The following is a 17035-nucleotide window of genomic DNA, read 5'->3' on the forward strand; positions in this document are numbered from 1 at the left end:
CACTCTCTATAATGTGTGGGGAACACTGTCCATAATGTGTGGGGAACACTCTCTATAATGTGTGGAAACACTCTCTATAATGTGTGGGAAACACTCTCTATAATCTGTGGGAAACACTTTCAAAAATTTAAGGTAGCGGTTTCTATAATGTGTGGGAAACACTCTCTATAATGTGTGGGGAACACTCTGTATAATGTGTGAGGAACACTCTGTATAATGTGTGAGGAACACTCTGTATAATGTGTGGGGAACATTCCCAATATTGTGTGGGAACACTCTCTATAATGTGTGGGGAGCACTCTATATTATGTGTGGGGAACATTCTCTGTAATGTGTGGAAACACTCTCTCTAATGTGTGGGAACACTCTCTATAATGTGTGGGGAACACTCTCTATAATGTGTGGGGAACACTCTTTATAATGTGTGGGGAACACTCTCGATAATGTGTGGGGAACACTCTCTATAATGTGTGGGGAACACTCTCTATAATGTGTGGGGAACACTATCATGTGTGGGGAACACTCTCTATAATGTGTGGGGAACACTCTCGATAATGTGTGGGGAACATCCTCTATAATATGTGGGGAATCGTCGCTAAAATGTGTGGGAAACACTCTCTCTGTAATGTGTGGGAAACACTTTCTATAATGTGTGGGAAATACTTTCTATAATGTGTGGGGAACACTCTCTGTGATGTGTGGGAAACACTTTCTCTAATGTGTGGGGAACACTCTCTGATGTGTGGGAAACACTTTCTCTAATGTGTGGGGAACACTCTCTATAATGTATGGGAAACACTTTCTAAAATTTAAGGTAACAGTTTCTATAATGTGTGGGGAACATACTCTATAATATGTGGGGAACATTCTGTATAATGTGTGAGGAACACTCTGTATAATGTGTGAGGAACACTCTCTATAATGTGTGGGGAACACTCTCTCTAATGTGTGGGGAAGACTCTCTAATGTGTGAGGAACATTCTCTGTAATATGTGGGGAACACTCTCTATAATGTGTGGGGAACACTCTCTATAATGTGTGGGGAACACTGTCTATAATGTGTGGGAAACATTCCCTATATTGTGTGGGGAACACTCTCTATAATGTGTGGAAACACTCTCTATAATGTGTGGGAAACATTCTCTATAATATGTGGGAAACACTCTCTATAATGTGTGGGGAACACTCTCTATAATGTGTGGGAAACATTCTCTATAATATGTGGGAAACACTCTCTATAATGTGTGGGGAACACTCTCTATAATGTGTGCGGAACACTCTCTATAATGTGTGGGGAACACTCTCTATAATGTGTGCGGAACACTCTCTATAATGTGTGGGGAACACTCTCTATAATGTGTGGGAAACACTCTCTATAATGTGTGGGGCACACTCTCTATAATGTGTGGGAAACATTCCCTATATTGTGTGGGGAACACTCTATAATGCGTGGGAAATATTCTCTGTAATGTGTGGGAAAAATATTTCTATAATGTGTTGGAAACACTCTCTATTATGTGCGGTGAACACTCGATATATTGTGTGGGAAACACTCTCTATAATTTGTCGGGAAGACTCTCTATAATGTGTGTGGAAACACTCTCTATAATGTGTTGGGAACACTCTCTATAATGTGTGGGGAACATTCTCTATAATGTGTGGGAATCACTCTCTATAATGTGTGGGAAACACTCTCTATAATGTGTGGGGAACACTCTCTATAATGTGTGGGGAGCATTCTCTATAATGTGTGGGAAACACTCTCTATAATGTGTGGGAAACACTCTCTATAATGTGTGGGGAACACTCTCTATAATGTGTGGGGAACATTCTCTATAATGTGTGGGAATCACTCTCTATAATGTGTGGAAACACTCTCTATAATGTGTGGAAACACTCTCTATAATGTGTGGGGAACACTGTCTATAATGTGTGGGGAACACTCTCTATAATGTGTGGAAACACTCTGGATAATGCGTGGGAAATATTCTCTGTAATGTGTGGGAAAAATCTTTCTATAATGTGTTGGAAACACTCTCTATAATGTGTGGAAACACTCTCTATAATGTGTGGGGAACACTCTCTATAATGTGTGGAAACACTTTCTATAATGTGTGGGGAACACTCTCTATAATGTGTGGAAACACTCTCTATAATGTGTGGGGAACACTCTCTATAATGTGTGGGAAACATTCTCTATAATATGTGGGAAACACTCTCTATAATGTGTGGGGAACACTCTCTATAATGTGTGCGGAACACTCTCTATAATGTGTGGGGAACACTCTCTATAATGTGTGGGGAACACTCTCTATAATGTGTGGGAAACATTCTCTATAATATGTGGGAAACACTCTCTATAATGTCTGGGGAACACTCTCTATAATGTGTGGGAAAGACTCTCTATAATGTGTGGGAAACATTCCCTATATTGTGTGGGAAACACTTTCTATAATGTGTGGGAAACACTTTCTATAATATGTGGGAAACACTCTCTATAATGTGTGGGGAAGACTCTCTAATGTGTGAGGAACATTCTCTGTAATATGTGGGGAACACTGTCTATAATGTGTGGGAAACATTCCCTATATTGTGTGGGGAACACTCTCTATAATGTGTGGAAACACTCTCTATAATGTGTGGGGAACACTCTCTATAATGTGTGGGAAACATTCCCTATATTGTGTGGGGAACACTTTCTATAATGTGTGGGAAACACTTTCTATAATATGTGGGAAACACTCTCTATAATGTGTGGAAACACTCTCTATAATGTGTGGGGAACACTCTCTATAATGTGTGGAAACACTCTCTATAATGTGTGGGGAACACTCTCTATAATGTGTGGAAACACTCTCTATAATGTGTGGGGAACACTCTCTATAATGTGTGAGGAACACTCTATAATGTGTGGGGAACACTCTCTATAATGTGTGAGGAACACTCTCTATAATGTGTGGGGCACACTCTCTATAATGTGTGGGAAATATTCCCTATATTGTGTGGGGAACACTCTCTGTATTGTGTGGGAAAGACTCTCTATAATGTGTGGGAAACATTCCCTATATTGTGTGGGGAACACTATGTAATGTGTGGGAAACATTCTCTGTAATATGTGGGAAACACTTTCTATAATGTGTGGGAAACACTTTCTATAATATGTGGGAAACACTCTCTATAATTTGTGGGGAACACTCTCTATAATATGTGGGAAACACTTTCTATAATGTGTGGGAAACACTTTCTATAATATGTGGGAAACACTCTATAATTTGTGGGGAACACTCTCTATAATGTGTGGAAACACTCTCTATAATGTGTGGGAAACACTCTCTATAATGTGTGGGGAACATTCTCTATAATGTGTGGGAATCACTCTCTATAATGTGTGGAAACACTCTCTATAATGTGTGGAAACACTCTCTATAATGTGTTGGGAACACTCTCTATAATGTGTGGGGAACACTGTCTATAATGTGTGGGGAACACTCTCTATAATGTGTGGAAACACTCTGGATAATGCGTGGGAAATATTCTCTGTAATGTGTGGGAAAAATCTTTCTATAATGTGTTGGAAACACTCTCTATAATGTGTGGAAACACTCTCTATAATGTGTGGGGAACACTCTCTATAATGTGTGGAAACACTTTCTATAATGTGTGGGGAACACTCTCTATAATGTGTGGAAACACTCTCTATAATGTGTGGGGAACACTCTCTATAATGTGTGGGAAACATTCTCTATAATATGTGGGAAACACTCTCTATAATGTGTGGGGAACACTCTCTATAATGTGTGCGGAACACTCTCTATAATGTGTGGGGAACACTCTCTGTATTGTGTGGGAAAGACTCTCTATAATGTGTGGGAAACATTCCCTATATTGTGTGGGAAACACTTTCTATAATGTGTGGGAAACACTTTCTATAATATGTGGGAAACACTCTCTATAATGTGTGGGGAAGACTCTCTAATGTGTGAGGAACATTCTCTGTAATATGTGGGGAACACTGTCTATAATGTGTGGGAAACATTCCCTATATTGTGTGGGGAACACTCTCTATAATGTGTGGAAACACTCTCTATAATGTGTGGGGAACACTCTCTATAATGTGTGGGAAACATTCCCTATATTGTGTGGGGAACACTTTCTATAATGTGTGGGAAACACTTTCTATAATATGTGGGAAACACTCTCTATAATGTGTGGAAACACTCTCTATAATGTGTGGGGAACACTCTCTATAATGTGTGGAAACACTCTCTATAATGTGTGGGGAACACTCTCTATAATGTGTGGAAACACTCTCTATAATGTGTGGGGAACACTCTCTATAATGTGTGAGGAACACTCTATAATGTGTGGGGAACACTCTCTATAATGTGTGAGGAACACTCTCTATAATGTGTGGGGCACACTCTCTATAATGTGTGGGAAATATTCCCTATATTGTGTGGGGAACACTCTCTGTATTGTGTGGGAAAGACTCTCTATAATGTGTGGGAAACATTCCCTATATTGTGTGGGGAACACTATGTAATGTGTGGGAAACATTCTCTGTAATATGTGGGAAACACTTTCTATAATGTGTGGGAAACACTTTCTATAATATGTGGGAAACACTCTCTATAATTTGTGGGGAACACTCTCTATAATATGTGGGAAACACTTTCTATAATGTGTGGGAAACACTTTCTATAATATGTGGGAAACACTCTATAATTTGTGGGGAACACTCTCTATAATGTGTGGAAACACTCTCTATAATGTGTGGGAAACACTCTCTATAATGTGTGGGGAACATTCTCTATAATGTGTGGGAATCACTCTCTATAATGTGTGGAAACACTCTCTATAATGTGTGGAAACACTCTCTATAATGTGTTGGGAACACTCTCTATAATGTGTGGGGAACACTGTCTATAATGTGTGGGGAACACTCTCTATAATGTGTGGAAACACTCTGGATAATGCGTGGGAAATATTCTCTGTAATGTGTGGGAAAAATCTTTCTATAATGTGTTGGAAACACTCTCTATAATGTGTGGAAACACTCTCTATAATGTGTGGGGAACACTCTCTATAATGTGTGGAAACACTTTCTATAATGTGTGGGGAACACTCTCTATAATGTGTGGAAACACTCTCTATAATGTGTGGGGAACACTCTCTATAATGTGTGGGAAACATTCTCTATAATATGTGGGAAACACTCTCTATAATGTGTGGGGAACACTCTCTATAATGTGTGCGGAACACTCTCTATAATGTGTGGGGAACACTCTCTATAATGTGTGGGGAACACTCTCTATAATGTGTGGGAAACATTCTCTATAATATGTGGGAAACACTCTCTATAATGTCTGGGGAACACTCTCTATAATGTGTGTGAAAGACTCTCTATAATGTGTGGGAAACATTCCCTATATTGTGTGGGAAACACTTTCTATAATGTGTGGGAAACACTTTCTATAATATGTGGGAAACACTCTCTATAATGTGTGGGGAAGACTCTCTAATGTGTGAGGAACATTCTCTGTAATATGTGGGGAACACTGTCTATAATGTGTGGGAAACATTCCCTATATTGTGTGGGGAACACTCTCTATAATGTGTGGAAACACTCTCTATAATGTGTGGGGAACACTCTCTATAATGTGTGGGAAACATTCCCTATATTGTGTGGGGAACACTTTCTATAATGTGTGGGAAACACTTTCTATAATATGTGGGAAACACTCTCTATAATGTGTGGAAACACTCTCTATAATGTGTGGGGAACACTCTCTATAATGTGTGGAAACACTCTCTATAATGTGTGGGGAACACTCTCTATAATGTGTGGAAACACTCTCTATAATGTGTGGGGAACACTCTCTATAATGTGTGGAAACACTCTCTATAATGTGTGGGGAACACTCTCTATAATGTGTGAGGAACACTCTATAATGTGTGGGGAACACTCTCTATAATGTGTGAGGAACACTCTCTATAATGTGTGGGGCACACTCTCTATAATGTGTGGGAAATATTCCCTATATTGTGTGGGGAACACTCTCTGTATTGTGTGGGAAAGACTCTCTATAATGTGTGGGAAACATTCCCTATATTGTGTGGGGAACACTATGTAATGTGTGGGAAACATTCTCTGTAATATGTGGGAAACACTTTCTATAATGTGTGGGAAACACTTTCTATAATATGTGGGAAACACTCTCTATAATTTGTGGGGAACACTCTCTATAATATGTGGGAAACACTTTCTATAATGTGTGGGAAACACTTTCTATAATATGTGGGAAACACTCTATAATTTGTGGGGAACACTCTCTATAATGTGTGGAAACACTCTCTATAATGTGTGGGAAACACTCTCTATAATGTGTGGGGAACATTCTCTATAATGTGTGGGAATCACTCTCTATAATGTGTGGAAACACTCTCTATAATGTGTGGAAACACTCTCTATAATGTGTTGGGAACACTCTCTATAATGTGTGGGGAACACTGTCTATAATGTGTGGGGAACACTCTCTATAATGTGTGGAAACACTCTGGATAATGCGTGGGAAATATTCTCTGTAATGTGTGGGAAAAATCTTTCTATAATGTGTTGGAAACACTCTCTATAATGTGTGGAAACACTCTCTATAATGTGTGGGGAACACTCTCTATAATGTGTGGAAACACTTTCTATAATGTGTGGGGAACACTCTCTATAATGTGTGGAAACACTCTCTATAATGTGTGGGGAACACTCTCTATAATGTGTGGGAAACATTCTCTATAATATGTGGGAAACACTCTCTATAATGTGTGGGGAACACTCTCTATAATGTGTGCGGAACACTCTCTATAATGTGTGGGGAACACTCTCTGTATTGTGTGGGAAAGACTCTCTATAATGTGTGGGAAACATTCCCTATATTGTGTGGGAAACACTTTCTATAATGTGTGGGAAACACTTTCTATAATATGTGGGAAACACTCTCTATAATGTGTGGGGAAGACTCTCTAATGTGTGAGGAACATTCTCTGTAATATGTGGGGAACACTGTCTATAATGTGTGGGAAACATTCCCTATATTGTGTGGGGAACACTCTCTATAATGTGTGGAAACACTCTCTATAATGTGTGGGGAACACTCTCTATAATGTGTGGGAAACATTCCCTATATTGTGTGGGGAACACTTTCTATAATGTGTGGGAAACACTTTCTATAATATGTGGGAAACACTCTCTATAATGTGTGGAAACACTCTCTATAATGTGTGGGGAACACTCTCTATAATGTGTGGAAACACTCTCTATAATGTGTGGGGAACACTCTCTATAATGTGTGGAAACACTCTCTATAATGTGTGGGGAACACTCTCTATAATGTGTGAGGAACACTCTATAATGTGTGGGGAACACTCTCTATAATGTGTGAGGAACACTCTCTATAATGTGTGGGGCACACTCTCTATAATGTGTGGGAAATATTCCCTATATTGTGTGGGGAACACTCTCTGTATTGTGTGGGAAAGACTCTCTATAATGTGTGGGAAACATTCCCTATATTGTGTGGGGAACACTATGTAATGTGTGGGAAACATTCTCTGTAATATGTGGGAAACACTTTCTATAATGTGTGGGAAACACTTTCTATAATATGTGGGAAACACTCTCTATAATTTGTGGGGAACACTCTCTATAATATGTGGGAAACACTTTCTATAATGTGTGGGAAACACTTTCTATAATATGTGGGAAACACTCTATAATTTGTGGGGAACACTCTCTATAATGTGTGGAAACACTCTCTATAATGTGTGGGAAACACTCTCTATAATGTGTGGGGAACATTCTCTATAATGTGTGGGAATCACTCTCTATAATGTGTGGAAACACTCTCTATAATGTGTGGAAACACTCTCTATAATGTGTTGGGAACACTCTCTATAATGTGTGGGGAACACTGTCTATAATGTGTGGGGAACACTCTCTATAATGTGTGGAAACACTCTGGATAATGCGTGGGAAATATTCTCTGTAATGTGTGGGAAAAATCTTTCTATAATGTGTTGGAAACACTCTCTATAATGTGTGGAAACACTCTCTATAATGTGTGGGGAACACTCTCTATAATGTGTGGAAACACTTTCTATAATGTGTGGGGAACACTCTCTATAATGTGTGGAAACACTCTCTATAATGTGTGGGGAACACTCTCTATAATGTGTGGGAAACATTCTCTATAATATGTGGGAAACACTCTCTATAATGTGTGGGGAACACTCTCTATAATGTGTGCGGAACACTCTCTATAATGTGTGGGGAACACTCTCTGTATTGTGTGGGAAAGACTCTCTATAATGTGTGGGAAACATTCCCTATATTGTGTGGGAAACACTTTCTATAATGTGTGGGAAACACTTTCTATAATATGTGGGAAACACTCTCTATAATGTGTGGGGAAGACTCTCTAATGTGTGAGGAACATTCTCTGTAATATGTGGGGAACACTGTCTATAATGTGTGGGAAACATTCCCTATATTGTGTGGGGAACACTCTCTATAATGTGTGGAAACACTCTCTATAATGTGTGGGGAACACTCTCTATAATGTGTGGGAAACATTCCCTATATTGTGTGGGGAACACTTTCTATAATGTGTGGGAAACACTTTCTATAATATGTGGGAAACACTCTCTATAATGTGTGGAAACACTCTCTATAATGTGTGGGGAACACTCTCTATAATGTGTGAGGAACACTCTCTATAATGTGTGGAAACACTCTCTATAATGTGTGGGGAACACTCTCTATAATGTGTGAGGAACACTCTCTATAATGTGTGGGGCACACTCTCTATAATGTGTGGAAACACTCTCTATAATGTGTGGGGAACACTCTCTATAATGTGTGAGGAACACTCTCTATAATGTGTGGAAACACTCTCTATAATGTATGGGGAACACTCTCTATAATGTGTGAGGAACACTCTCTATAATGTGTGGGGCACACTCTCTATAATGTGTGGGAAATATTCCCTATATTGTGTGGGGAACACTCTCTGTATTGTGTGGGAAAGACTCTCTATAATGTGTGGGAAACATTCCCTATATTGTGTGGGGAACACTATGTAATGTGTGGGAAACATTCTCTGTAATATGTGGGAAACACTTTCTATAATGTGTGGGAAACACTTTCTATAATATGTGGGAAACACTCTCTATAATTTGTGGGGAACACTCTCTATAATGTGTGGGGAACACTTTCTATAATGTGTGGGGAACACTGTCTATAATGTGTGGGGAACACTCTCTATAATGTGTGGAAACACTCTGGATAATGCGTGGGAAATATTCTCTGTAATGTGTGGGAAAAATCTTTCTATAATGTGTTGGAAACACTCTCTATTATGTGTTGGGAACACTCTCTATAATGTGTGGGAAATACTTTCTCTAATGTGTGGGAAACATTCGCTATATTGTGTGGGGATCACTCTCTGTAATGTGTGGGGATCACTCTCTATAATGTGTTGGGAACACTCTCTCTCACAAGTAACATTCGCATTCACGAGAGAAAAAGGATTAGGCAACTAATGGGACTAGTGGTGGACATGTCCCCTGGACCTGATGGCCTGCATCCTAGGTACTTAAAAGAAGTGGCTGCCGAGATAGTGGATGCATTGGTTGTAATCTACCAAAATTTGCTGGATTCTGGGGAGATCCCAGCAAATTGGAAAACTGAAAATGTAATGCCCATATTTAAGAAAGGAGTCTGACAGATAGCAGGAAACGATCAATCAGTTGGCCTAACATTGTATTTGCAAAATGCTGGTGTCCATTATTAAGGAAGTTGTAGCAGGATATTTAGAAAATCATAATGCAGTGAAACAAAATCAGCAAGGTTTTACAAAAGGGAAATCAGGTGTGACAAATTTACTGGAGGTCTTTCAGGATGTAGGCAGGGTGGATAAAGGGGCACCAGTATTTGGATTTCCAGAAGGCATTCGATAAGGTGCCACATAAAAGGTTACTGCACAAGATAAGATCTCACTGGCTCGGGGTAATATATTAGCGTGGATAGAGGATTGGCTAACTCACAGCAAACAGAGAGTCGGGATAAATGGGTCATTTTCCGGTTCTCAAACAGTAACTAGTGAGGTGCCATGGGGATCAGCACTGGGTTCTCAACTATTTACAATCTATATTGATGACTTGGATGAAGGGACCGAGTGTAATGTAGACAAGTTTGCTGATGATGCAAAGATGGTTGGGAAAGCAAGTTGTGAGGAGGACACAAAAAATCTGCAAAGGGATATAGACAGGCTAAGTGAGTGGGCAAAAAATGTGGCAGATGGAGTATAATGTGGGAAAATGTGAGGTTATCCACTTTGGTATTAAAAATAAAAAAACAAATTATAATTTAAATGGTGAAAAATTGCAAAGTGCTGCAGTACAGAGGGACCTGGGGGTCCTTGTGCATGAAACACAAAAGTTAGTATGCAGGTACAGCAAGTAATCAGGAAGGCAAATGGAATGTTGGCCTTTATTGCAAGGGGGATAGAGTATAAAAGCAGAGAAGTCCTGCTACAACTGTACAGGGTATTGGTGAGGCCACACCTGGAGTACTGCATAACATAGAAACATAGAAAATAGGTGCAGGAGTAGGCCATTCGGCCCTTCGAGCCTGCACCACCATTCAATAAGATCATGGCTGATCATTCACCTCAGTACCCCTTTCCTGCTTTCTCTCCATACCCCTTAATCCCTTTGGCCGTAAGGGCCATATCTAACGCCCTCTTGAATATATCTAACGAACTGGCCTCAACAACTTTCTGCGGTAGAGAATTCCACAGGTTAACCACTCTCTGAGTGAAGAAGTTTCTCCTCATCTCGGTCCTAAATGGCTTACCCTGTATTCTTAGACTGTGTCCCTTGGTTCTGGAACTCCCCAGCAACAGGAACATTCTTCCTGCCTCTAACCTTTCCAATCCTGTCAGAATTTTATATGTATCTGTGAGATCCCCTCTCATTCGTACAGTTTCGATCTCCTTATACTTGTTTTGGAGGCAGTTCAGAGAAGGTTCACTCGGTTGACTCCTGAGATTAAGTTGTTGTCTTATGAAGAAAGGTTGGGCCTGTACTCATTGGAGTTTAGAAGAATGGGAGGTGATCTTATTGAAATTTATAAGATTATGAGGGGACTTGACAGAGCAGATGCAGAGAGGGTGTATCCCCTCGTGGGAATCTGTGGAATTCTTAACCCTGAGAGGTTTTGAAGCTGGAACATTGAATATATTTAAGGCGGAGAAAGACAGATTTTTGAACCATAAGGAAGTAAAGAATTATGGGGAGCGGGCAGGGAAGTGGAGCTGAGACCAAATCAGATCAGCCATGATCTAAATAAATGGCGGAGCAGGCTCGAGGGGCCAAATGGCCGACTCCTGCTCCTATTTCTTATGTTCTTATACAATGTGTATGAAACACTCTCTCTATATCATCATCATCATCATAGGCAATCCTTTGGAATCGATGAAGACTTGCTTCCACTCTTAAAATGAGTCCTGAGGTGGCTGAACAGTCCAATACGAGAGCCACAGTCCCTGTCAATGGTGAGACAGATAGTCGTTGAGGGAAGGGGAGGGTGGGACTGGTTTGCCGCATGCTCCTTCCGCTGCCTGCGCTTGTTTTCTGCATGCTCTCGGCGACGAGACTCGAGGTGCTCAGCGCCCTCCCGGATGCACTTACTCCACTAAGTGCGGTCTTTGGTCAGGAACTCCCAGGTGTCAGTCGTGATGTCACACTTTATCAAGAAGTCTTTGAGGGTGTCCTTGTAATGTTTCTGCTGCCCACCTTTGGTTCATTTGCCGTGAAGGAGTTCAGAGTAGAGCGCTTGCTTTGGAAGTCTCGTGGCTGGCATACGAACGATGTGGCCTGCCCAACGGAAACATAGAAACATAGAAATTAGATGCAGGAGCAGGCCATTCGGCCATTCGAGCCTGAACCGCCATTCAATACGATCATGGCTGATCATTCACCTCAGTACCCCTTTCCTGCTTTCTCTCCATACCCCTTAATCTCTTTGGCCGTAAGGGCCATATCTAACTCCCTTTTGAATATATCTAACGAACTGGCCTCAACGGAGCTGATCAAGTGTGGTCAGTGCGTCAATGCTGGGGATGTTGGCCTGGTGAAGGACGCTAATGTCGATGCGTCGGTCCTCCCAAGGGATTTGCAGGATCTTCAAGTGAATATCAGTTGAGCTGCCCTGGGAGTGTTTGATGGGACAGTGTAGAGGGAGCTTTACTCTGTATCTAACCCCCTGTACCTGCCCTGGCAGTGTTTGATGGGACAGTGTAGAGGGAGCTTTACTCTGTATCTAACCCCCTGTACCTGCCCTGGGAGTGTTTGATGGGACAGTGTAGAGGGAGCTTTACTCTGTATCTAACCCGTGCTGTACCTGCCCTGGGAATGTTTGATGGGACAGTGTAGAGGGAGCTTTACTCTGTATCTAACCCGTGCTGTACCTGCCCGGGGAGTGGTTGATGGGACAGTGTCGAGGGAGCTTTACTCTGTATCTAACCCCGTGCTGTACCTGCCCTGGGAAGGTTTGGTGAGATAATGGGGATAGGGCTCAATACGTTCTGTGTTTGCCCTTGGGTAACAATTTGTTCTCTCGTTTGGTCTAGGTAACATCGAGTATAGTTGTCCTGCCACGAACGAGTGCGAAATCACAAAGCGGAGACGCAAATCCTGCCAGGCTTGTCGATTTATGAAGTGTCTAAAAGTAGGAATGCTAAAAGAAGGTAAGAAAAAGGGTAGATGAGGAGAATGGTGATTTAGCGAGACGATTAGTGACATCCCATCACACACCCCCAGGGCAGGTACACCACAGGGTTAGATTCAGAGTAAAGCTCCCTCTACAGTGTCCCATCACACACTCTCAGGGCAGGTACAGCATGGGCTAGATACAGAGTAAAGCTCCCTCTACACTGTCCCATCAAACACTCCCAGGGCAGGTACAGGATGGGTTAGATACAGAGTAAAGCTCCTTCGACACTGTCCCATCAAACACTCCAGGGCAGGTACAGCATGGGCTAGATACAGAGTAAAGCTCCCTCTACACTGTCCCATCAAACACTCCCAGGGCAGGTACAGCACGGTTGAGATGCAGAGTAAAGCTCCCTCTACACTGTCCCATCAAACATTCCCAGGGCAGGTACAGCACGCGGTTAGATACAGAGTAAAGCTCCCTCTACACTGTCCCATCAAACACTCCCAGGGCAGGTACAGGGGGTTAGATACAGAGTAAAGCTCCCTCTACACTGTCCCATCAAACACTCCTGGTCAGGTAAACTGATAGTCACTCTCCATTGTTCAAATGAGCAGTAGAACAGTAGCCAGTTTCTGATCAACTGCAGAGGGTGGGTCAGTGTCTGTGGATCCCATGCCCCAGTGAGAGTCAGTGTGTATGGGACCCGTACCCCAGTGAGGGTCAGTGTGTGTGGGACCCGTACCCCAGTGAGAGTCAGTGTGTATGGGACCCGTACCCCAGTGAGGGTCAGTGTGTGTGTGGGACCCTTACCCCAGTGAGAGTCAGTGTGTGTGGGACTGTACCCCAGTGAGAGTCAGTGTGTGTGTGTGACTGTACCCCAGTGAGAGTCAGTGTGTGTGGGACTGTACCCCACTGAGAGTCAGTGTGTGTGGGACTGCACCTCAGTGAGAGTCAGTGTGTGTGGGACTGTACCCCAGTGAGAGTCAGTGTGTGTGGGACCCGTACCCCAGTGAGAGTCAGTGTGTGTGGGACTGTACCCCAGTGAGAGTCAGTGTGTGTGTGTGACTGTACCCCAGTGAGAGTCAGTGTGTGTGGGACTGTACCCCAGTGAGAGTCAGTGTGTGTGGGACCCGTACCCCAGTGAGAGTCAGTGTGTGTGGGACTGTACCCCAGTGAGAGTCAGTGTGTGTAGGACACGTACCCCAGTGAGAGTCAGTGTGTGTGGGACTCGTACCCCAGTGAGAGTCAGTGTGTGTGGGACTGTACCCCAGTGAGATTCAGTGTGTGTGGGACTGTACCCCAGTGAGAGTCAGTGTGTGTGGGACCGTACCCCAGTGAGAGTCAGTGTGTGGGACCCGTACCCCAGTGAGAGTCAGTGTGTGTGGGACCCGTACCCCAGTGAGAGTCAGTGTGTGTGGGACCCGTACCCCAGTGAGAGTCAGTGTGTGTGGGACCCTTACCCCAGTGAGAGTCAGTGTGTGTAGGACACGTACCCCAGTGAGAGTCAGTGTGTGTGGGACCCTTACCCCAGTGAGAGTCAGTGTGTGTGGGGCCCGGACCCCAGTGAGAGTCAGTGTGTGTGGGACGTACCACAGTGAGAGTCAGTGTGTGGGACTGTACCCCAGTGAGAGTCAGTGTGTGTGGGACTGTACCCCAGTGAGAGTCAGTGTCATAGAATCATAGAATCAATTAAATTTACAGCACGGAAGGAGGCCATTCGGCCCATCGTGTCCGCGCCGGCCGACCAAGTGCTACCCAGCCTAATCCCACTTTCCAGCTCTGGGTCCGTAGCCCTGCAGGTTACGGCACTTCAGGTGCACATCCAGGTACTTTTTAAATGTGGTGAGGGTTTCTGACTCTACCACCCTTTCAGGTAGTGAGTTCCAGAACCCCACCACCCTCTGGGGGAAGATATTTCCGCTCATCTTCTCTAAACATCCCGCCAATTACTCAAAATTTATATCCCCTGGTTGTTGACTCCTCTGCCAAGGGAAACAGGTCCATCCTATCCACTCTATCCAGGCCCCTCATAATTTTATGCATCTCAATCAGATCTCCCCTCAGCCTCCTCTGTTCCAAAGAAAACAGACCCAGCATCTCCAATCTTTCCTCATGGTCAAAATTCTCCAGTCCAGGCAACATCCTCGCAAATCTCCTCTGTACCTTTTCCAGTGCAATCACATCTTTCCTGTAATGTGGTGACCAGAACTGCATGCAGTACTCCAGCTGTGGCCTTACCAGTGTTTTATACAGTTCAAGCATAATGTGCTTGCTGTACCCCAGTGAGAGTCAGTGTGTGTGGGACTGTAACCCAGTGAGAGTCAGTGTGGGGGTACCCATACCCCAGTGAGAGTCAATGTGTGTGGGAATGTACCGCAGTGAGAGTCAGTGTGTGTGGGACAGTACTCCAGTGAGAGTCAGTGTGTGTGGGACTGTACCCCAGTGAGAGTCAGTGTGTGTGGGACCCGTACCCCAGTGAGAGTCAGTGTGTGTGGGACCCGTACCCCATTGAGGGTCAGTGTGTGTGGGACTGTACCCCAGTGAGAGTCAGTGTGTGTGGGACTATTCCCCAGTGAGAGTCAGTGTGTGTGGGACCCGTACCCCAGTGAGAGTCAGTGTGTGTGGGACTGTTCCCCAGTGAGGGTCAGTGTGTGTGGGACTGTTCCCCAGTGAGAGTCAGTGTGTGTGGGACTGTTCCCCAGTGAGAGTCATTGTGTGTGGGACCCGTACCCCAGTGAGAGTCAGTGTGTGTGGGACACATACCCCAGTGAGAGTCTGTGTGTGTGGGACTGTACCCCAGTGAGAGTCAGTGTGTGTGGGACTGTACCCCAGTGAGAGTCAGTGTGTGTGGGACTGGTACCCCAGTGAGAGTCAGTGTCTGTGAGACCCTTACCCCAGTGAGAGTCAGTGTGTGTGGGACTGTACCCCAGTGAGAGTCAGTGTGTGTGGGACTGTACCCCAGTGAGAGTCAGTGTGTGTGGGACCCTTACCCCAGTGAGAGTCAGTGTGTGTGGGACTGTACCCCAGTGCGAGTCAGTGAGTGTGGGACCCGTACCCCAGTGAGGGTCAGTGTGTGTTGGACTGTACCCCAGTGAGAGTCAGTGTGTGTGGGACTGTACCCCAGTGAAAGTCAGTGTGTGTGGGACCCGTACCCCAGTGAGAGTCAGTGTCTGTGGGACCCGTACCCCAGTGAGAGTCAGTGTGTGTGGAACTGTACCCCAGTGAGAGTCAGTGTGTGTGGGACCCTTACCCCAGTGAGAGTCAGTGTGTGTGGGAAGTCAGTGTGTGTCGGACCCGTACCCCAGTGAGAGTCAGTGTGTGTGGGACTGTTCCCCAGTGAGAGTCAGTGTTTGTGGGACTGTTCCCCAGTGAGGGTCAGTGTGTGTGGGACTATTCCCCAGTGAGAGTCAGTGTGTATGGGACTGTTCCCCAGTGAGAGTCAGTGTGTGTGGGACTGTTCCCCAGTGAGGGTCAGTGTGTGTGGGACTGTTCCCCAGTGAGAGTCAGTGTGTGTGGGACTGTTCCCCAGTGAGAGTCAGTGTGTGTGGGACCCGTACCCCAGTGAGAGTCAGTGTGTGTGGGACTGTACCCCAGTGAGAGTCAGTGAGTGTGGAACCCGTACCCCAGTGAGGGTCAGTGTGTGTGGGACTGTACCCCAGTGAGAGTCAGTGTGTGTGGGACCCGTACCCCAGTGAGAGTCAGTGTCTGTGGGACCCGTACCCCAGTGAGAGTCAGTGTGTGTGGAACTGTACCCCAGTGAGAGTCAGTGTGTGTGGGTCCCTTACCCCAGTGAGAGTCAGTGTGTGTGGGAAGTCAGTGTGTGTGGGACCCGTACCCCAGTGAGAGTCAGTGTGTGTGGGACTGTTCCCCAGTGAGAGTCAGTGTGTGTGGAACTGTACCCCAGTGAGAGTCAGTGTGTGTGGGACTGTACCCCAGTGAGAGTCAGTGTGTGTGGGACTGTACCCCAGTGAGAGTCAGTGTGTGTGGGACTCTTGCCCCAGTGAGAGTCAGTGTGTGTGGGACTGTTCCCCAGTGAGAGTCAGTGTGTGTGGGACTGTACCCCAGTGAGAGTCAGTGTGTGTGGGACCCTTACCCCAGTGAGAGTCAGTGTGTGTGGGACTGTTCCCCAGTGAGAGTCAGTGTGTGTGGGACTGTACCCCAGTGAGAGTCAGTGTGTGTGTGGGACCCGTAGCACAGTGAGAGTCAGTGTGTGTGTGGGACCCGTACCACAGTGAGAGTCAGTGTGTGTGTGGGACCCGTACC

General features: G+C 44.4%; 1 protein-coding gene across 7 annotated transcripts in view; it reads left to right on the forward strand.

Annotated features, from left to right (window-relative positions):
• The window catches only part of LOC139250046 (steroid hormone receptor ERR2-like), a 294985-nt gene that overhangs the window by 121223 nt on the left and 156727 nt on the right, over positions 1-17035 (forward strand). For 3 of the 7 annotated variants that reach the window (XM_070872610.1, XM_070872615.1, XM_070872611.1), the window contains one exon: positions 12687-12803. The exons of 1 other annotated variant lie outside the window; for it this stretch is intronic. In XM_070872610.1, the coding sequence (XP_070728711.1) occupies positions 12687-12803 (117 nt within the window). Of the gene's footprint in view, positions 1-11971; positions 11995-12686; positions 12816-17035 lie in introns of all 7 variants that reach the window. 3 more of the 7 variants (XM_070872613.1, XM_070872616.1, XM_070872614.1) reach the window with 2 other exon arrangements.

Source organism: Pristiophorus japonicus, unplaced genomic scaffold (assembly GCF_044704955.1).
Source record: "Pristiophorus japonicus isolate sPriJap1 unplaced genomic scaffold, sPriJap1.hap1 HAP1_SCAFFOLD_340, whole genome shotgun sequence".
NCBI lineage: Eukaryota > Metazoa > Chordata > Chondrichthyes > Pristiophoridae > Pristiophorus > Pristiophorus japonicus.